Genomic DNA, 23,234 nt, shown 5'->3' on the forward strand with positions numbered 1-23,234 from the left:
CGTGCATAGTAATACGTAGTATTACTATGCACATTTTAAAGCAAAATGAACACTAAATGCACGCAGTTTAAAAGAGTCAGAATATTTGATAATCTTTTGTTTGTGTGTTGTTTGTATAGTATCTGTATGAAAAAGCATGAAAGGCAAAAGCCAAGATCGATAATCATCCATCAGTCAGTACAGGTATTAGGTCATCCTGTAGTTTAAACAGTAGATCATGTCACTAGCAGTGCCAAGGACATGGGTATGGTTCTCAAGAAGTGCAAGATAAATCTTATGTACATTCATACATTTAGCAGATGCTTTTATAAGCCAAATATTGTACTAACAAACCATACATCTCAATTTCTGAATATTGACCTTTATGATTGGTTTTGTGGTCCAAGATCACATTTATACACCCTCCCATTCCCTAAGTCTAGCTATTATACGCATTATTAAATGCATTTTAATATAACAGCATGTGTTTATGCGACCTTATCATGAATTCTACATATGCTCAGTGAATTGCTGCATGGATCTATTACAACAACCAAAGTGAATTTTAAAAATTAAAAAAAGGCCACAAAGACCACAAAACAGGTCATGATGGAGAATTCTAACAAGACATTCATGAGGTCAAAAAATATTGAAAAGCAGAGTTTATTTTCTGAGAGAAAATTAGTTAAAACTTACCATACTAAAAAGGACAAATACAGGACAAATACAGTCAATACAAAAGTGGTAATAAAACTTTTACCAATCAACAAAAACAATCAGTTAAACTGCAGGTTTTAGTACATGACCTCTATTGTGAAGTTGTACACTTTAAAGCCAATTATGCAGAGTTAAAATTGTTAGAAAAGTCATACTAATCTAGTTTCAATGGATTCCTTAAAATTACATGATTGCCAAAAAGGACTAACAAAAACACATTTTGTCCTAAGCAAGTGCGAAAAAAAAAAATCATAACGAACTATATTTAAATCCAGCAAGAGACTATAATGTGTAAATGCTGAGGAGTAAAAAAGCAAAGCTGATCTTTGAAAACTACATTAAATAGACAAATGTTTATATGTATGCGAGTAATGTCTCATTCATTGGGATTGGGATTGGCATCTGGATACTGAGAGAGGTCAAAGGTCAGGACTTTGCTGATGACGCAGTCTCCTTGCTGTTGAGACAAGCAGTCAGTAAGTGACACATTACATTTTGTTTCAAAGCAGCGTTTGTAAATTCTTAAGACCTTTTAGTTCAAATTAAGCAGTTTAGAGATGGGTGATACAGTTTACATTGGTGATATGTATAAATAGTGTATATTGCTTTATGCCAGTATATAAGTGGGTAAAGTTGGATTCAAGTACAATAGCTGTCAACTGAAGTTAGCTATTTTTTTCTGTCAATTTGGAAATTTGGAATATTATGAAATCTGTATGTATATGTATATGTATATGTGTGTGTGTGTGTATATATTATATATATATATACTAGGGGTGTAACGATACGCGTATTCGTATTGAACCGTTCGGTTATGAGGCTTTCGGTTCGGTACGCATTACGAACCGAACGATTCAGAAAAATACTTTTATATTTGAAAAAAATAAAAGAGAATAAAGTGTGTAATACAGCTGCTTTTCCACTATCGTGCCGAACGGTTCTTATAATGGTCAGGTACGGTTCCAGTTGTGTTTCCACCTGAGCCTGGTACGGCACGGCACGATTACAAACCGTTCTCGGCCCGGAACATTCTATGAGCACGGTTTGGCACGGTTGTCTAACCGTGCTCATAGAATGTGTGTGCTAAGCGAAAGCGCGCTGTATGATCAAACAGCCAAGTAAACAGCTGTTACGCTGCGTTCATAGCTCATGCATTAATACTGTCAATAAATGTGTTAGTTTTCAGAAAGGTTTTACCCCTCAGCATTGTTGGTAACATTATACCTGTCGTCGCCTTCTGTTTATTTTATTTTTTGCGTTGTTTATAGTTGTGTCCTTTTATTCTGTTATTTAACGAAGTCCCAAAAACAGAAATATCTGATCATATCTCTGTTTATATTACAATTGCGTTAACAAGGCAACGACTAAGGCATTTGTATTTACATTCCAAAGAGTTCTGTTATCGGCACCACAGTGGAAAATGAAACCGTATTCGTGCTGACCGGCCCGGATCGGCACGGAATGGAACGGTTAAGCGAAGAGAACGGTTCGGCCCGATAGTGGAAAAGCGGATAATAATTCCTGCTTTGTACAGAAAAACAAAAGCCCAAATAGAGAACCAGTTGGCCGAAGCACCAGCGATTGCTCTGACAACAGACAGCTGGACGTCTTTCAATTAGTTTATAACTACTACAATATTACATTAATTTTTTTTATCAGGAGCTTTTTGGTTTTGGTAATAAAGGAGGTTTTGTTTTATATGCTGCTAAAAAGAAACCCCAGAAGATGGGTGAAGAATAGCTCCATCATTATTTAAAGTAAAAGAAAAAAACAAGATCATACTTTGACATTTTTTTTTATTTTTGCTGTATCGAAAACATACCGAACCATGACACCACTGTGTCGTATGTCGTACCACTGTGATTTTTGTGAACCGTTACACCCCTAATATATACATATATACACATATACACATATATGTGTGACTTACAACATTCAGCGTTGTGACAAATATATTTTATCCAGAATCGCTCATAGGTGATATGTATCACTGCAATCACTAAAATGTTTTGTCATATCGCCCACCTCTAAGCAGTTTTATTGAAATGCTGATTTAAAGTTATGCCACAGTACATATACTATGTGTGTACGGGTGTATCTTACCTCTGGATAGACTCCGATCAGGGAGTCTGCTTTAGTGTAAAACTCCTCTTTGAGGGAGATCACTATAGCCTGGAAGTTCTGCACTGACTGATCCTTGATGTAGTTTGCAACCTACACAACACACATTCAACACAAAGTGTCTGTTATTATGACAGCACACTCGTAAATCTGTGAGTGCTTACCACTGTCTTTCACCTCAGAATGTTTAGGTTATGAAAATCTGGAGCATTGATTCTTTGGTTAATAGTAATTAGAGAAGTTGCTATCATAAAATTTAGACAGGCAATTAACTAACAGAAAATTTTTAATCTCAACTTTTTAAGGTCAGTTAGTGTGTAAAACAAGTGTGTGTGTGTGTGTGTGTGTGTGTGTGTGTGTGTGTGTACTTGTTTTTGCTACGTTGTGAGGACCAAATGTCCCCACAAGGATATTTTTGACATTGTGGGGACCGGCTTGAGGTCCCCATGGGTACAAAAGCTTATAAATCATACAGAATGAGATTTTTTGAGAAAGTAAAAATGCAGAAAGTTTTCTGTAAGGGTTAGGTTTAGGGGTAGGGTTAGGGTAAGGGGATAGAAAATACAGTGTGGACAGTATACAAACCATTGCACCTATGGAGAGTCCCCACAAAGATAATAAACCACACACGTCTGTGTGTGTGTGTGTGTGTGTGTGTGTATATATATATATATATATATATATATATATATATATATATATATATATATATATATATATATATATATATATATATATATCCTTGCCATTCTAAATATTTTGCAAACTGTTTTAACAGTAGTTGCTCGTTTTCTTCAGCATGTTTTTTACTGTCATTTTAAAGCATTTGAGATCATTTTAAGTGACCATCCTATAATTTGCTGCACTTCTTTAGTCTGAATGGCAAGGATCCAGCCAATCATCACCTCCAGAAAGATCAAAGATGATCTAAAAATATCTATAAGTACAGTTACAGTCAGAAGACGTTTGATCAAAACTGTCGGCAAGAAGCCCCCAAAGCAGCATTGTTGACATGTACAAAATGGGTTAAAATTTGCCAAGGAACGCATCAAATGGCAAAAAGAGAAATGGCATAACATTCTGTTGACTGATGAGAGTAAAACTGCTTTTTTCGGATCTAGTGATCATCAACAGTATGTCAGACGAACCCCAGGTACTGAATTCAAGCCTCAGTACACTGTAAAGCATGGCAAAAATCATGGTATGGAGATGTTTTCATACTATGGTGTTGGGCCTATTTATCATATACCAGGTATCATGGATCAGTTTGAATACATCAAAATATCTGAAAAGATTATGTTGCTCTACGCCAAAAAGAGAATGCTGCTGAAATGGGTGTTTAAACAAGACAATGACCCCAAACATGCAAGTATGCAAGCAACATCTTGGTTTCAAAAAACATAATGGAGTGGCCAGCTCAATCTCCTGACCTCAACTCAATTTTTTTTTTTTTATTAATTAATTTTTGGGTGAACTATCCCTTTAAGTAATTTATTTACATTTAAATTTGAAAAATGCAATTGTATAATTCTTTTTAAAGGATTTGTAAGCAAAGAATGACCGGATCAATATGATTTTTAATATTAAAACATTTATAAATGTCCTCTTATGTTCTCTTATGTATATTCCTCTTATGTTTGCTTCAGTTGTGATGGGGTCTCAGACAAAAACGATTTTTGCTGCCTGCTCAAATTATTTGTTAAAGTTAAAATAAAAAAGTACCAACAGACCTTTTTGTTTGTTTTTGAGATGAGCTCATGAACAACGTAAACATGATTTTCATTATAAAAAAGTTAATTTAACTATTCCTTTTAAGGATTCTGATGTGCCATTATTATTATTTTTTTGTTTTTGTTGTTGTTTTGTTTTTTTGCCTTGATATCTAAGCAGCAGCAATACAACATGTTAAATGTTCATCATATTGCAGTTGCATTACATGACGATAATGTACACCTCACCTGTACAGTTATGACTGTGTGTGACTATTTTAAGCAGTTACTGTAATAAACTCTGGTGAGAAACAAACCTTGCCAATGTTGGTATTGTCCAGTGCCGCATCAATCTCATCCAGCACAAAGAAGGGCGCAGGCTTATAGCTGTGGAGGCAAAGACATTTTATCAGGTACAGTCTGATGAAGAATGCAGTTTTCAATGAGGGTATGTATATGTGTGTATGTGTATATATGTATATATGCTGTGTATATGCTGTACAATACCTGTGAATGGCAAACAGTAAGGCTAGAGCCGCCACAGTTTTTTCTCCTCCAGACAGGTTGTCCATGGGCCTGAAACGTTTACCTGGGGCTACACAGTTGTAGTTGATACCATCCAGGTATGGCTCCTCTGGGTTCTCAGGCCCCAGAAACGCCTGGCAAAAGAAAAAGAACAAAAAAAAAAAAAACACACAATCACCACCGGTGGAAAGATTTACTTTTCTTAGTATTACAAATATAACTCCAAAACATATCAACTCAAAGTACTTTCACTGTGCATACTGCCTGTATTAACAGGTAAGGAGCTGCCATTAGAACTGAGAATTTTGTTTGTGGCTATCTATAATGTAGTACCATAATATAGTCATAATAAACCAAGGTAAAATTCAAATTAAAGAATATTTTTTGTGGAAGGGTACTGATTTAAGATCGTGTAGAAGCAGTGGAGGTTGTGTCCTTTTAAAGTTGTGATTATTTGTTGATGCGTCATTGTTTAAGTACCTGGGCACTGCTGTTGCGGGACAGAGCTTTATATATCTCATCAATGTTGGTGGCCACAGACTCAAAGCAGGCATTGAAACGGTCAAATCTCTCCTTCTTAATCTGTTCAAACGCTTGCTTGGCTTTCTTCGCCCTCTTCCTGGCAGCTTCAAACTCTATGATGTTCAAACATACAAAAAAAAAATACTGTAAATCATGACTGGAATGGTGCAAACACAGACAAGCTGAGCAATACAGAGTGACAAGTCCCACTCTACAAGGTTAAACTTTTTAAAGGGATACCCAAAAATGAATATTTCCCCATTATTTACTCATGTTCATGTCGATCCGAAGCCTTTCTGAATCAGGTTTCCCTGAAAATATCTTAATTTGTGTTTCAAAGATTAATGAAAACCTTTGGAATGACATGAGGGTAAGCAAAGGACAGAATTGTAATTATTTATCAAGTTCACACATACTAAAGGGAAGATTTTAAATATTAAAGATTGTATAAAAATCTTTTTATAAGAATTTACATTGTGGGAGGGGAGAGAATATCACATCGTAGGCTGGGGATCGTGGGGAAGCATGTGACTGTGGTTGCAGGACTATATCAAGTGTGGTTCAGTTGCACACTAGATATGCTACCATTGTCCTGCTTTTGCTCTGTACATGTGCAGCTTATGCACTGCCAGTGGGACTCATTTAACGCCACAACATGCTCTAAAAAAATAATTCCAAAACAGTGATGGGGCGGTACACATCTCACATCATATATAAAACTCCCAACAATTTTCTTTTTTCTTCTTTCATTGCTTGTCAGACTGTACGAACATGATGATCATGTCACACTGTGAGATCTCAGCATCATTAATGTTGGACTGTACGACAGTCAAGACGCATTAAAAATGGATGCGCACAATTGACCATATGCACAGATTACTTCCTTGTTTTAGACAAACCAGCTCAGTCATTTCTGGTCAACTGTAGTGTGTTGTAATAGGAGTGTCCTTAGCTCGTTTTCTCTACATAATCCATTCACAATTTGAAGAAAAGTTTTGTTTGCTTAAGAGGACCAAACATCCATGTATACCGTTTCAAGAATGACAAATGCGAGTGTAAAAAATTACACGTGTAAATCCGCTAAATATGTGCAAGTCATTTGATGTGATTGACAGTAATAACCGAACGAAACACCTGACAAGCAGATGTCAAAAACTGAGCTGTGCATTAATTGATTCAGACTAAATTCAGAGTAACAAAACTACAGCAGTAACAAGTTTGTGTTGGTTGAATATAGGCCATTTAATAGCTTTTACAGTTCAAGATAAAACTTTTTAAATGTATGTAAAAAGATGTAGTTATTAAATAAATCCAAAATATTTCAAATTCATATTGATTCATATTGAATGCATTATTTAATTCTTATATGATTAATATTTAACTTATTTAATTTGCAGTGAACTACATAAAAGTATTTAAATAATGTACCCTTATAGGCTGTTTGCTTATATATTTATTTTAATGACTTTCTGCACTTGCTAAGCTATATGCTTAAGTGCGGTAAAAGTACTAAAATGTGTTATACTAGTAATTTTATATTAAATGGAAAAGCAAGACGTGAAAAAACTGGGAATCGAAATGGCAGCTGCAGCCAATGAGTGATCCTCTACTGCCATCTTCTGGTTAAGGGTAATTTCATGTCACTTTCATCTTAAAAAAACAAAAAAAAGTTGTTTTCAGTGATTTTTTGTTGTCTTTATGAATGAAAAGTGAATCTTTTAAGTGAATTTTAGTGCACACCTGTAGAGTTGAAAAATAATAAAGACTTCAAAATATTACAAGATTTTAAAAATATGTTCATGACTATGACAGCAAGTTATTGATAATCAATACTATTAAGATGTAGTTGAAGAGAAGCATCTCTAGCTTGCTAACATTAGATTAAACAGTTATGATAGTGTTTAGCTGTCAGCATTTAACTGTACAACTACATGTCTATGTAATCTTCCGGGATTACCAGTCTCAGAATTTAAATTATATGTTGTTAAATAACATGACACTGAACGTTCATGCTGCTATCATTATTTACAATGTTGCAGTTATTATTTTTCTCAGTTTCTGATAAGAACGAGGCAGGAGAGTAGTCTCAGGAGTCTCCACCTATATATAGCACATATAAAATAAACTACACCGGAAATTTACGAGCTGGCTTTTCATTATGCAGAAGTTCTAAAGAATGCTCCGTGCATGTGGTCAATTAAACTAGTCCAGGTTTTTACATTATAAACCTATACACAATTAGTGAACTTATCAAACTAACAATCAAAAACAACAGATTTTAGCCTAGGATCAGAGGAATCTTTTAGGATTTGTGAAATTTGTCTCAGACGGCCAAATCGTGGCCAAAATCGTACAGTGTGAGCCTGGCTTTAAAACTGACAAACAGATTTAAATTGCAGCCTTTTGGGCTTAACCATGGTAACTGCAATTTTACTTTTATTTTGATCATTTTACAGCAGGGGTGTCAAACTCAGTTCCTGGAGGGCTGCAGCCCTGCAGAGTTTTGTTCCAACCCTGCTCCAACACACATACTATGCAGTTTTCAATTAAGCCTGAAGCATTTGATTAGCTGGATCAGGTGTGTTTAATTAGGGTTGCATCTAAACTCTGCAGGGCTGCGGCCCTCCAGGACCGGAGTTTGACACCCCTGTTTTACAGCATAGTCTAGGAAAGACTGACCATCACTGGTTTCCTGAAATTTGTCTCTAACGCTCTCTAGTTTCTCCATGGCTTTCATGTTGGGAGCACTGATCCTCTGCAGGATGCTCTGCTGCTCATTGAGTCTCTGTTGTAATGTGTTCATCTCCCCCTTGATCTCCTCTTCGGACAGTGAGTCCTGCAAAAAACATTAGTCACATCACATTCTCAACACACTTTAACACTTCTGATGTAAGCAAAAACAGTATTGTAATAATAGAGTAAACATGCAAGCACTGACATACTTTTAGGTCCTCTGACAAGCTGCTGTAGTCAATCTCGATAAGAGCTTCCTTGGCTAGAACAGTGCTAGATGTCTTTTGACTGCTGCTGAGGCTCTCCTCAGCCTGAGAACTGCCCTACAACACAAACACAAGCAAGATGTTAGGTAAGTTTATGTAATATAATTAAAGCTTTAAAAGTTGTTCTTTAACAGGATTATCACTTTATAGAATGAAGCTTTCTTTTAAAATAATTTTATGTCATGAAAACTATAAAATGTAGGACATTATAAGAACGAAAATTATGTAGTAAAAACTTTACTAAAAAACATTTGAAATAGAAATATATATTTTAGATTTTAGATTCTAACAATGAAGTTCCAGTGAAATTGTTGTCTTCTGTTCTTCTTTATCTACTCCACATAAGTTAAGCAAGAGGTATTTTTTGAAGTTTACTTTTTAGGTTAATCAGAGTAACAGCGCAACTAATTTCAAGCATAAACTTTTAGATAATGAAAAAAAATACTTTTAAGATTATAAAAACCCAAAATATTTTCAAGTGTCCAAACTTCTGATTGGCAGTTCATGAGTTTGAGTTTATACTGTCAAGAATTAGCTTGGCACACACCTCTTCCTGGCTGATGTCATCCATAGTTCCTGACCGGAGGGGAAGTTTGATGTCCTGCATCTTACAAGCCTGCAATAGATTGTGTCTGTCACTGCGTTTTTGCTCCAGCTTGGTCTCAATGGCTGTCACCTCCTTCTGCAGCTGCGTCAACTCCCTAGACAAACACAAAGGTTTTTCTTTACATCATCATTCTCATTTTCTTGAAAACAAATATAGCAGTCAACATTTGAAGCAGAACAAAACCTTTCATAAAAGTTGTCCCAAAACCAAAACAATACCCATTCTTGTTGTAGGACAAGTTTGATTAACTTCAAATGTTGACTACTGTATGCATGTCTAGAATAACACAGTGAAAGGTCTCACTTGTTGGCACCCCCCAGCTTCTTGCGGATCTCCTCCATTTCATGGTTTTTATCATTAACCTCAGATTTCTTGGCCAGATGCTGGTTTTTCAGATCCTGCAGCTGTGCCATGGTTTCATCAATGATCTTCATGTTCCTTTGCTCTTCCTGTTAGGAAATTTTAAATAAAATTCAATGAGATCAAACATTATTTCCAGGCTTAATGGAGTATCAGTATGAGAGCATCTGAATATTCTCTACCTTCTTGAGTTTCTCTATCTCATTCTCATCTTTCTTGACTGTCTGTTCCCACATGATCACCTTCTCCTGGTCTTCCTTCAGCTGGTTCTTCTCATAATCCAGCTGGATAGCCAGACGAGTCTTCTGAGTCTCAAACTCCAGGCTACCAGAGAGTTTGAGGAAAGGATTATTCATCAGTTACGTCAACTATTTGCATCTGAGCAGTTAAGTACTTCCCACAAGTTCTCATTGATGTCGATTTAAAAAATAAATTATTTTTAAAAAATATTTAAAAAAAATAATTCATCATTAAAATAAATATAATTCCAAAGAAAAAATAAAATAAAACATAAAATTAAACATTTAGCTGCATTATAGTAATGGGAATTTGGGTGGAAGCTGCAACAAACAAACAAACAAACAAAAAAAGAGAGAGAGAAAGAGAAGAAAGAAAGATAACAAAATACTTCTGAAACATCAATGTTCTCACCGTTTTTTTGCAATCTCATTCTGTCTCTTGACTTTCTCTTCTTCAAATTCACGAATGTTACGAACTCCAATTTCTTTACAGAACTCTACAAACACCTCATCCTCCACCTGGAATGAAAGACAGAGCACCAAAAAGACTGAAAACAGGTGATAAATTACCCATGGTAAAGCTGTTTTTATATGACTGTGCTGTGTCCTACCAAGTTCATGCGGTCTTTCAGGTCTTTCATATCTCTCTCTCTAGACTGGATGATTCTCTTGATGTCATTAATGCGTGGACTAAAGTTAGCAAGTTCACTCTCCAGCTTTGACTTTTCCTGAAATCACAATGTGTGACAAACATCTCTACTGTAATAAGTCATTTGCAATTAGAAAAGTAAACAAGCAGAAAAACAGAATAGCTCTGACTCCAATTTTACCTGTGATCAAACACCAAGTCAAAATTAATGTTAGTGTTATGTGGCAATGCAGTTTGACAATTGTAATTGTAAAAGTATTACATCACAAGTGTTTTTAATTATTAGTATTATTATTGAACATTAGTATCTTATATCTTCCACTTTTTATAAAAGCATTAAGCAGCGTTTTTCTGGCAACAGTTTGAAACAACACAACTTGAGTGGTAAAGTGGTAGGTACCTGCATGTTAAGAGACAGGTGTCTGGTCTTGGTTTGCTCCAGATCACTCTGAGAGTATTTGAGTCTCATCTGCAAACCATGAGCTTGAGACTGGACCTGACGCAGCTCTGCCTCTTTTCTCTTTGCCTTCATTTGCTCCTGATATTCACACACAAACACTCAATCCAATCAGTCTACTTGCCCATATCACATTAAACATCCTTCTGATTCAGAATTTCTTACTTTTAGCTCATCTGTGAGCTTTTCCTTTCTGTCTTTCAGTTTATCAACAGCCTTCTCATCCCAGCGCCGAGCTTTGGCCTTCAGATCACTGGCACCTCCGGAGATCACTCCAGACTTCTGGAATAATGTTCCATCTAGAGCCACAGTCTTAAAAAAAAAAAAAAAAAAAAAAAAACACACACACACACACATCCAAACCAATAAACTTCCTTTACATTTCCCATATTACATGAATAGTGCTTGTCTAAGCAACAATCATTACACAAGGTGCTTTGGGTTTCAGAGGTGTTCATAGTAGTCACTGTGGTGTTACAGGCCTCAGATGGCACATGGATTCCTCTTAGTCCGTTCACCAACAATCATGCATAATCCGCTCAAAACCAATCTAATACCTGGATTTTTTTCACATGATTTTTCCCCTTTGTACCTTGTGTCTGTATGGTCCTCCAAAGGCAATCCTGCGAGCGTCCTCCACATTCTCACAGACCAGGGCATTTCCACAGGCATACTGCAGGGCTTTCTTAATCTGTGGTGGCTCGTATCGAATTACATCAATCACCAATTTAGCACCACGCAGCTCACGCAATTTCTCATCTGTGGGCTTGACCTGTTAAGAGCATTATAATAAATGAGCCAACATGCTCTAGAACAACATATTCAGTGAAATGAAAATCTAGAGTCATCACCTCCAGGTAGTCCAGAGGCAGGAAGGTTTCGGGTTCTCCACGCTGCTCTTTTATGTACTGGATACAGTCACGACCTGTCTTCTCAGAGTCTACAATGATGGCATCCATGTTTTTGCCCAGAACTTTAGTAACAGCAATCTGATATTTCTTCTGCGTGGGCTGGCACAGGTCAATCAGTCTCCCGTACTGAAAAATGAGATGACCACATGTGAGCATACAACTATATTAGACAAGCATATGAAATGACAGTGGGAGTAACAAGTAGTCTCTTCTCACCACTGATCCAGGATACAGCCTCTTGATACTCTCCAGGATTTCAGCCTTACGCTGCTGCCTGCTGTTCTCCTGTCTGTCAATACGAGCATCTCCCAGCTGCTCCATCACCTGCATTAAAAAAAAAAATCATACAATTAAAGCATTTTTCATTTAATAATTGTTCATCGTTTCCTGCATCTCAGCAGTTCCATCATTTATAGTAATTAATGCACATCATCAAAAGTGTCATTCTTGGCATAGCTATGGATACTCAGTTCATCAACTGGGCCAAAAGAAGATTATTTAGGTTTCTAAAAAACAAACAAAAAAATCATTTTGACTGAAGCAGAAGCAGTGCTAAAAAACTAACTACTTTATTAGTCACTATAGCAGGTAGGTCGAATAGAAAAAAGGTACTGGGTTCGGTACTTTCGGTACTGAAATTTTAAAAACGTCCATTTCCCGCTCACATTTGAACTCTGTTGAGACGATTTTTAAACATCGCTGATTGGCCATAGTGTCTGTGTCATGGGCCATGGCGTCTGTCAGCGGATCCATCTATATGCAGATGTACTAGGGATCCGATGACACACGTGGCATTCAAATGCTCCCGTTGTGCTTATGTGTGAGCGTTCGGTGAGGAGCGTGAAGCGCTTAACATTGTAGCCAATCACAGTCATGTCTGTTGAGCGCGTGAACACTATGGCCAATCAGTGATGTTTAAAAATTGGCTCAACAGCGCTCAAATGTGAGCGGGAAATTGACGTTTTTAAAATTTCAGTGCCGAAAGTACCGAACCTGGTACCTTTGGACAACTCTACCTCCAACCGCACTTTTGTTGATATGGGCAGGCTTGTTCATGCAAGTACAGTTTATTTTGTCCACTGTGGCAACTTACTTTCTTAAAGTATTTGATCATAATAAATAACTCCCTTTATTTAAAACACCCAAGAAGCTCAGCATTTGGTTTACTTTGGAGAAAATGATATGACTGCTTATTAGTCAAGGTATCTGATGAAGTATTTTAGAGTATGCCTTTATGAAATCTCACCTGGTTAAGCTCCATGTTGATCTCATCTATTCTTCGTTTGGCCTGTTCCACCTCTTCTGTGAGCTCCTCCTCCATCCTCTTCTGCTCATCCAGAGACTGTCTGGAAACAGAAATAGAAAAAGATCAATGATGCACACAATAACAGCCAAATCATAAGTGGCTTTCTGACACGTTTTGTACCTGCTGGTGGTGATGTAGTCCTCCAGCTTCTCAATGCGTTTCTGGTTCTCCTCGATCTCTCTGATCTTCTGTTTGATCTTGGCCTATTGATGATAACAATCACAACAATTCAAGCTGCGTGTTTGTTTATTTTCACTGTACAAATTAAGTCCACTAAAACTCTTTGCACCTCTGTTTCTATTTTCTTCCTCTCCTCTAGGTCAAGACGGTCCTGGTCAGCTTTTTGGTCTCTGTTGAATTTCTCTAGCTCTTGAGCCAGTGTAGCAGCTCGCTTACTTGCCTCTTCCTTCAGACGGTGATATGCCTTGACCTAAACACAAGGAAAGACAACAGCTATATTAAACTCAGTATTTCTAACTGCACAGTTAAAGAAGCTGCTCTTAAAATCTGTTGTGTAGCATATTCCAGCCTTTACTGATTGTGGACTTATATTTGTGTGGCTTGATCAAACAGGATTAAACAGGTTGTTTTTCACTAATATTAAAATTAAATTACAAAGACTACGTCATTACTGTGACGACAACAAACAACTGTGGCACATAATCAAGGACAATTGACCAACTTTGTAGTTGCACCAGTGCGGTCTAACAAAATTCACTTGCACAGGCAATAAATGTGTTGCATTCATCACAGTATGAGAGATTTATCAGCTGTACCTGGTTCTCCTCCAGCTGTAGATCTTGTCCCTGACTTTGAGCCTCCTCCTCCATTCGCTCTTCAAACTCCTGTCTGGCCATCTCCACCGCCCCCTGCTCACGGTCTAGCTCCTCCATGTCTGCCTTGCGTTTTTTGTAGCATTTCTGGGCATTCTGCAGTGATTTACGGGCAGCTTCTAGTTTCTTGATCTTGTGAGCAGTGTTCTCCTTGGCTTTAATGTACAGAGGCCTCTTCTGATTGAGCTCTGCATCCTTCTCCCTGTCAGCATGTCAAACAAAATTAATTACTATCTTACAATAAGCTGGGCTCTAATCATCTATTATCATACGTGTTCAATCAGAAATCACCAAACAAATTTTTAGGGATGCAACAATACCGGCATCAGTATTGGGCCCAATACTGAGCACCTGTACTCGTACTCGCACCCCGATATCAAATGCAGATACTACACAGCATGTGACCGTATTCAAAGTTATCTGACATTATCAGTTCTTATCATATTTTATTACAATTTTTACCACAGCAAATAAACTGTGATAATGTGAGAAATGTTGAAGCTGTCTGAATAAACTTTGGTTTGTATCTATTTGATAAATGAACTTAACCAACTAACATTATATATATTCTTTTGGTTTCAGTACCCAATATTTTTAAAACGTATTGGTAAATATAAAAATACCGGTCTCAGTACTCAGTATTCGGCAAGTACCAAAAATACAAGTATTGGTATCGGGTGAGCACTGAAAAAAGTGGAATCTGTGCATGTGTGATCAAGACACAAAAGTTGTGTTTACATTTAATTCAACATCTTCTCTTTTACTCATTTCCCCATGTAGCTTACATGTAAGCAGCTTCCTCTAACTAAAAAGACCAACCTCAGTATCTTTATGTTTCAAAGTGATTCATCATTATTTTTCTTCCATACCCCACAAAATGATGCAATATATGAACACAAAAATTATAAATAGAAACAATATATTTTTATATGTGCCTGTGGAGAATAAACGTAGAAACACGATGAAACTAAAGCCACAAGCACTTGTTTTTCAGTCTAGTCTCAGGATCTTGCAGAGACCGTGCCTGTGTCAATGTTGGCATGTTCTTCGTCAAATTCATAAAACGGCATTACTCGAGAAAAGTCTGACTGATCAACTTCACTTTCATAACTTTTTGTCGTCATGGTCTAAAGATGACCTGGTTCGCTTTTCACAACATTGGAGCAACGTTCTAGGAGAAATTTGGCAAAGTACGTTGTTTGAAAATTTCAAAATGGTGGATGAACAGATTTTAATGACACTATATAGTGCAATCAAATTGTTTTGAGCCAAGGAATCAGTAGAATTTTGTTTCGCTTATGGTTCAAAAGTTATTAGTCTAAATGTGAGTGCAAATTTAAGCTGTTGGTGGTGCTAGAGTTTTGAATTACAGACTTCACCTTTGCTGTGCTTAATTTAGAGACTGTCCGGTATCTGTGTGCCAAGGGCTGCCTTGGCTCAAGACACAGTCGTTGTTGTTGTTGTTTTTTTTTTTTTTTTTTTTTTTTTTTCATAAAAACAATTAACTGACAAACATTTGGCAATCTGTTTCAGACTCACTTGATCTCTTTCTCAATCATCTGTTGGTCTCTCATCATTCTGCCCAGCTCTTTCTTCTTCTCTTTCAGCTCCTCCTCCACACGGTCCATGCGTTTCCTGTCTTTATCAATCTCTTTGTTGCGGTGGGCCAGCTCTCGGTTCAGTTTTTCAATCTCTGATTCATTGTGGTACAGTTTAAAGAGCTGTAACTGTACATGAGCACGCACCACCTCATCCTTTAGCCGCTGGTAGCGCTCCGCCTGTGCATAACACATGGAGAACCCAGCTAAGATTATGAATTTATAACTGCATATGTGCTTTCAGGGATTCCAACACCCAAACAACCCTGTAATCCATAACCCAAAAATTAATCTATAATCTATTTCTTACAAATAATTTACTATTATAAATACATTAAGAGCTCACCTCTTCTTTCTCCTGCTTGGCTTCTTTTCGCTCAGCAGCAATGTTTTTCTTGCGATGGTAGTTAAACTGTGTGTCCTCCTCAGCCTTTACCATTTCTTTCTTGCATCTGTCGTACTCTTGAGCAAGCTCTCCAGAACGAGAAATCTCTTCAAACAGAGCAGTTCTCTCTTTGGGGTTTTTCATGGCAATTGACTCAACTGCACCCTGTGAGAGAGAAAAAAAAAACAAAATAATGTTTACAATTTGTTAATATTTAAAGCTTGTCATAGGCCACCACAGTCTAGGTAATTGATGAAAAACACCACACAACAATAATTATAAAACTATAAACTTTTTAAGCCCATTTAATTTGAATTCTATTTAAGCCTTTGCTTACGGTTACATTCAAACCACATGTCTGGCAACACTTTATTTTAAAGACCAATTCTCACTATTACCTAGTTGCTTATTATCATGTATATTACTAGCATATTGGCTGTTTATAAGCACTTATTATGCACATTTTAATGCCTTATTCTGCATGACTGTATTCTAGATCATTTACCCCAAACCAATACCTAAACTTAACACCTACCTTGCGAACTATTAATGAGAAGTAAACTAGGAGCTGATTGAGGGAACTCTTAAAGGGAACTCTTTTTTAAACTCTTAAAGAAGAAGTCCACGTCCAAAACAAAGATTCGCATATAATGTACTCACTCACTTGTCATCCAAGATGTTCAGGTCTTTCTTTCTTCAGTCGTAAAGAAATTATGTTTTTTGAGGAAAACATTTCAGGATTTTTCTCCATATAATGGACTGATATGGTGCCCCGATTTTGAACTTCCAAAATGCAGTTTAAATGCAGCTTCAAATGATCCCAAATGCGTTTGTAAACGATCCCAGCCGAGGAAGAAGGGTCTTATCTAGCAAAACGATCGGTTATTTTCATTTTTTTATTTTTTTTTTTATACTTTTTCAATTTAATACTTTTTAACCTCAAACCCTCATCTTGCCTTGCTCTCCCTGAACTCTGTGTATTCTGCCTCAAGACAGTTAGGGTATGTCAAAAAACTCTGATCGTATTTTCTCCCTCAACTTCAAAAATCATTTCAAAATCATCCTACATCACTGCAGAAGTACCGACCCTGTATTTGCAAAGTGAACATGCAAAGAAGATCAAACACCCTTAACAAAAAAGGTAAAACAGCAATATAGGATCATTTTGATGTTGAGGGAGAACATGAGGTGTAAGACAAGATGAGCGTTTGATATTAAAAAGTGTATAAATTGTATTATTTTTATGAAAACAACCGGTCGTTACGCTAGATAAGACCCTTCTTCCTCAGCTGGGATCGTTTACAACCGCATTTGGGATTGTTTGAAGCCGCATTTAAACTGCATTTTGGAAGTTAAAAAACGGGGCACCATATCAGTCCATTATATGGGGAAAAAAAAACCGCTGAAATGTTTTCCTCAAAAAACAATTTCTTTACGACTGAAGAAAGAGACATAAACATCTTGGATGACAAGGGGGTGAGTACATTATATGTGAATCTTTGTGTTGGAAGTGGACTTCTTTAATAGCGAATACGTGTTCCCTAATCTAAAGTGTTGCCACAAGTCCTTAATGTAAACCTACCACACCATTATCTGACCAGCAATGGGGATAACTGACAATTACATATTTAGTAACATATAATTTCTGTTCCACTAGCCTTACCAAACAAAACTGCTTGCCAAACAAACAATTTAATAATCAATTTATTTTGGTGCACAGAAATTTACCTTTAAAACTGAAAATTACTAAGAAGTAGCTGTAACAACCTGAAAGACAAGGAAGTTTCTGGCCTTGATGAGGATTCCCAGTTTCTCCAGTTCATCACTGTATTCAGACAGACCCACCACTTTATTATTGATGCGGTACTCTGATGAGGAACCTACACAAGACACAAACATATTAGATATAAAAGCAGGAAAAATGATTGATTCTTAAGACAGCATTCTAAACACTGTTCTATGGCTGCACAATCAATCAGAAAATCGTACTCCCGTAGTCTCAAATTATCTACTTATAACATTTTTTGAAGCAACTGCATATTGCAGGCAATCACAAACATGTCAATCGTGCATAGGGCTGTGAGATTTAAATTTTTTTTTTTTTCAATTATGACTTCCAATGATTACGAAAACATGATAATCAAGATAATTGTACTGCATTCTATTTTTTTATTCCTTTAAAGTGGCACTCTGTCGTCCCTCTTTAGAAGCCCAAACTCAACATCTAAATCAGTCAAATCATGTAATGCAACGGTTATAAAATTTAGTCTACTGTGGGACATGCTTTATGTCTAAAAGAGTTATTAAAAACATCTTAAGGCCCCACCTACTGGTGTGCAGTTGATTAACTGCTGACACCTGACAATGCCAGACGTAAGAGTCACATAAGGTCAAAGAAAAATCCTTTAGAATTACTGACACTATCTTCACTGAATACAGCTTCTGACATACTCTTATTATGTCATACTGTATTATGTCTTATTGTGCCTGAACAGCTGAAATACCAGCTAAAATTTTGCTAGGACATCGAAAATGGTGTAAAGAACTGTTACATGTCAAGGCATCTAAAATGTTGATATTGATATTTCTAAGTTTGTGATAAAAGATTTAAATCAGATCACCCACTCCTAGCATGAAGTGAATGAGTAACTGGAAATAATCATGATCGCAATACTGACGAAAATTAGTTACAATTTCTGCCACAATTAACCAGCCCTCATTTTAATTAAAATTACAAAATATACATATATATACACATATACATACATACAATATATATATATATATATATATATATATATATATATATATATATATATATATATATATATATATATATGTTGTCATAATTGTGCAGTCCTAGTGCCAACTACTAATTCTGGTATTTGTAAAATCACAACACAAAGTACCTATGATGATTCTGGAAAAGGAAAGCTCCTGTCCATTGTCCTGCTGGTACATCATGGTCACAAATGCTCGGTTAGCTGCAGGTTTGCCCACTGGAGCTCCATGAATCAAATCCTTCAGTGTCTTCACACGCAAGTTACTGGTCTTTTCTGCCAGAACAAAGCTGATAGCATCCATCAGATTTGATTTGCCTGAGAATAAACATTTTTCATTAGATAAACATCAAAAAAAAAAAAAAAAACTTGCGCATGCCAAGTAGCTAGAGGTGTATTCCTTCTAGCCTTAACCGAGCTCACTAGAGAAGATGCATTTATTATCTAGATGCGACGCGACCTTTCCGATATGAGCGCAGCTGGCACGCGCCTACATTTGAAATAACAAACTTGAGCGCACAAAAGAGGTGATATGTGAACGCTTCCGTCACGCGAGCACTAAACAGCGCTGTGAGATCCAGTGTGAAACACTTGAATTCAGCGAACACAAATGACTCTGTGATTCAAACTAGTTTAAAGCTGTGTGCAACGAGACAGAAGGCTTTTCAATCTACACATCGCCATCATTTACCATGGATTTACCGTAGTAACAATAACTGCACCATGGTATTGTGGCAGCAATGTGGGATATTCACATTGAATTTTATTACAGGAGTAAGGGTATATAATTATATTATGTATGTATTTGTGATTAAGCTATAGAATGTGTGCATTTATACTGAATGTTTTTAGACTACCGTTTTTCATACATGTAGGCTATTATGATTTAAAATGTATGCTTGCGACTATGGGAGACCAATGCTTAATTAAAAAAAAACAAAAAACACTGGGTCAGAATAAATTTAACCATATAAAACTGAGGTTGCTACAAATATTACAGATTTTACTGATTGATAATGAACAAAAATTTACCTCTGCATCCTCAAACTACTATCAAATGTGCATTTCTAAGAGGGAAAAAAGTGATATTATTGTGATTATCATTACTATTATCATTATCATTATCAGACAACCCAAACCTGTTTCTTGATTTGAAACAATATAACTCATCAGAACATGCAGAAATTAATTTTTCTATTTAGATATTCATTTTGTTACGGAAAATTAATGGTCTGGTTTCTACAACTTTTACTTTGGAGCAAAAATCTGACTTTAAACTTGAAAAAAATAAAGATTTGACATTTATCGTGATAATTATCGATATCGTAATCATTTTTTTGCCCATATTGCCCAGCCCTACGTACTGTATAAAACAGCATGTATATAATAAATTTAAGGCACTACATGCCCAAGTACCGTGTGTGACTATGAAAAAATATTTAGAAGCACCAGTGCGAATGAGTCAATTAGCATATTTGTGTTTGCGATCAGGGAAGCTTTAAAGTTTTCTACTTAGTTACAACATGTTTTGCCTAGGGCTGGGCCATATGGCAACAAATAAAAATCTAATTTTTTTCCAGAAAGCTTGACCGATTTTACGATTTAGATTTTTTGTGTGTCTTCAACTAGACAACTTAAAACATAACTACAACAACAACAACATGACTGAAGTTACATTCTCTTTAATTGTAACTTGAAAAACCATCTGGTTAAGGAAATATCCAGGTAAATATCTTTGCAAAAGATTCGAATGAAATGAAATCAAATACTGTGCAATTCGAATAAAACATTAAATATTTCTGAACACAGACTAAGAAAATACCCATTTTAACCAATGTAAACATTGTTATGGTAATGGAAAATTTTGCATGACAAAGGTTTGTTTGACATCTAAGAGCCTGTTTACAGTTGGTCACGTCATGCATTTTCTCTGATCGGATACCTCCAACTGTGAAAAGACCAGATTTAAATGCCCTCCAAAACAGTTTCAAGACAGATTTAAAGTCGACTTCAGGAGGTGGTCTGGGACGCACTCCAGACAAAACTGGACAAGTGTGAAAGCATCTGGTTGTTAAAAACCCTATATCTAAATTTTTACTCCTCCCTAAATGTTAAAATAGTACATGTGTGAGAGCGTGTTATAGGCAATATGACATGTATTATAGCCAGATATGACCACGCTAATGCAACACGGATCTGAGTAGCTGTATCTCTTCAACAAGCTGACATGCAAACTGCCACAAATGAAGCTAAATGTAAGTCGCAGACACTCAACACACTTGGCAGTGCTGATTGATTCGCTCTCTTCCGTTACGATCGTTGATCTTGAAATTAGCTGATAATAAATAACATGCAGCGCATGCACGTTGCATTCTTTGACGTGAACTCCATTCAATTTGTATATAGTGCGGGAAATGAAGATCAGACTTATATGCGTTTTGCAAAGACTTATGTGGTCAAGTGTAAGAGAAAATGTTTTAACAAATCAGATAGGTATCCGATCGTAGAAAATATATGAAGTGACCAGGTGTAATTCTCTCAAATCCGAACCATTTCCAAACCACAGATGAAACGTTACTACTTTTCTCTGGCACAAGGTCATCCTGATATGAAGAGACATCCGTCTAGCATCCACTATGTTAGACGCTATTTCTACATTACGCTCCTTCATAGAGTGCTCTCATAAGTGAGCAGTTAATCAGGCATGCCATCATGTGGTCAGGCGACATTGTGTCTTAATTATTCTCCCATTGGTTTCAATGACAACAGTGTATCTGAGCTGATATGTGCGTCAACATTTAAAAAAAAATAGCAATACTTCGATTGAAGAAAAAACATCTAAAAAAAGAACATTTAATTCTTGAATAGTGACAAAAATAATGTTTGATTTAAAAAAAAAAAACTCTTAAACAATAACACTGATTTAAATAAACAAATATTAGTTTTTATGAGCTCAAGTATTCGAATGCAGTATTTTTCCCTAATTGCCAGCTGGCTAAAAGTGTTTTGGCAGGCACACGAAATAAGGAGTTGGGTTTAACCTGATCATTTGATGTACATGTTCTTGTTTTGGGGGAAAACAATTATTAATTATATATTTTATTCAATTTATTCATAATTCCTTTTTTTTATATATATATGAGCTCAAATGTTCAAACACATTATTTTGAAAAATGTCCATCCCCACGTCTTCAAATAGGTTTCAATGCCAATAATGACAATGCGCCATCTGCTGTCAGAGAGTACCCAGTAGTTGAGAATACAGTATCTGTATTAACTAAAAATGTTTATGTTTATAGAGCTGCTAATTTTTGGTTTGGTTTTCTGTATTAAAGCTAGTTAAATAATGTCAGTGGTTGCATCAGTATTTTTTTTTCCAGGACATTAATATGTGCATTATAATAACCCAACAATAGTAATATGCTAGTAATATGCATAATAATAAGCAACTAGTTAATAGCGTTCACTAATCTAAAGTGTCACCGAATTTACTTTATTTACTTTTACGTTTGTAATGCATAGGCATTTTCAAAATTAGATAATTTGTACTTTTATTTTAATATTGTATTGGTCCACTTTATTGTATGGGATTGTGTACTTTCTCCCCGCTAATGTTGATTCAATTTAAGAATGTTACACGGCATAACACATACATTTTACACATGCACTTAACGTTACCTGACACTTATTCAAATATTATATACAGAATGTGTATGAATAGTTTATTGCGTTGATAATAAGACCATCGTTTGTGATTATCGTAAACAGCTTTTGCTAAAAGTGTTATTATAAACCAACACACTTACCTGATCCATTCGGCCCAATAATCGCTGTAAACTTGTGGAAAGGCCCGATTATCTGTCTGCCTTTGTAAGACTTAAAGTTTTCGATCTCTATTAACTTTAAGTAGCCCATGGTGAATTACTTTTTCCGAAGAGTTTGATAAAATGAAATCGTGAAAATGCTAACACGAAAAAAGAAAGCGGGCTAACATTAATCACACCTCGGTGCACGATAAATACAGTAAACGACAGACTAATATTTATATAGAATAGCCTGCACCTCCAAGCAGAAGAATGTTCACATTACACTATTAATATATGATTGTGCTATTCGTTGTAATATACGTAAAACTGGCGGACGTAGATGCCTGCTACACAGCGCGCGCGATAGCAACTCCATAAACACAACACATATCGCGATACGTCGTCTTCTTCTTCTTCCTAAACGTTTTTGGCGGTTGACAAACCAACTGATGGGTGCTTTACCGCCACCTTCTGGACTGGAGTGTGGAACAAGAGTTTGGCAGTACAAACAAAAGTACAAACTGTACCAAGTATATAACATCCAAGTATATTGACCAATGTGAAGTTTAATACATATTTTTTACATACGTCTTTTAATTTAATTTCCCATCACATGTTGTACAGATTCAGGTTGATTGCAGTGCAAACGTAATCCATGAGTGTGTTTGCCTATTAATTGAAGTGTCTTATTGAGTCCCGTATGTCCTATTCTGATAGGGGTTATAACCACT

General features: G+C 36.2%; 1 protein-coding gene across 1 annotated transcript; it reads right to left on the reverse strand.

Moving 5' to 3' along the window:
• Positions 1 to 626: 626 nt before the first annotated feature.
• Positions 627 to 22,897, reverse strand: smc1al (structural maintenance of chromosomes 1A, like). Its single transcript, XM_051096492.1, has 26 exons — positions 22,504 to 22,897; positions 18,827 to 19,015; positions 17,685 to 17,797; positions 15,879 to 16,082; positions 15,474 to 15,712; positions 13,878 to 14,136; positions 13,391 to 13,531; positions 13,222 to 13,304; positions 13,042 to 13,141; positions 12,012 to 12,119; positions 11,736 to 11,921; positions 11,477 to 11,656; positions 11,050 to 11,196; positions 10,828 to 10,965; positions 10,390 to 10,506; positions 10,191 to 10,297; positions 9,722 to 9,863; positions 9,483 to 9,628; positions 9,120 to 9,273; positions 8,516 to 8,629; positions 8,253 to 8,409; positions 5,532 to 5,686; positions 5,034 to 5,185; positions 4,844 to 4,913; positions 2,800 to 2,910; positions 627 to 1,153 (listed from the first exon to the last, which is right to left on the reverse strand). The coding sequence occupies exons 1-26, from the start codon at positions 22,610 to 22,612 to the stop codon at positions 1,073 to 1,075; spliced, it is 3,702 nt and encodes a 1,233-aa protein (XP_050952449.1). The 5' UTR covers positions 22,613 to 22,897; the 3' UTR covers positions 627 to 1,072.
• Between the last annotated feature and the right edge of the window lie 337 nt (positions 22,898 to 23,234).

Source organism: Labeo rohita, chromosome 23 (genome assembly GCF_022985175.1).
Source record: "Labeo rohita strain BAU-BD-2019 chromosome 23, IGBB_LRoh.1.0, whole genome shotgun sequence".
Classification (NCBI taxonomy): Eukaryota; Metazoa; Chordata; class Actinopteri; order Cypriniformes; family Cyprinidae; genus Labeo; species Labeo rohita.

What these genes read in the sequence shown, in the direction of transcription:
- smc1al (XM_051096492.1), bottom strand. Translation starts at nt 22,612, where the DNA reads ATGGGCTACTTAAAGTTAATAGAGATCGAAAACTTTAAGTCTTACAAA. An exon ending in TATTGGGCCGAATGGATCAG is followed by an intron (nt 19,016 to 22,503) that starts GTAAGTGTGTTG and finishes GTTTATTCTCAG; the next exon opens with GCAAATCAAATCTGATGGAT. An exon ending in CTTTTCCAGAATCATCATAG is followed by an intron (nt 17,798 to 18,826) that starts GTACTTTGTGTT and finishes TGTCTTGTGTAG; the next exon opens with GTTCCTCATCAGAGTACCGC.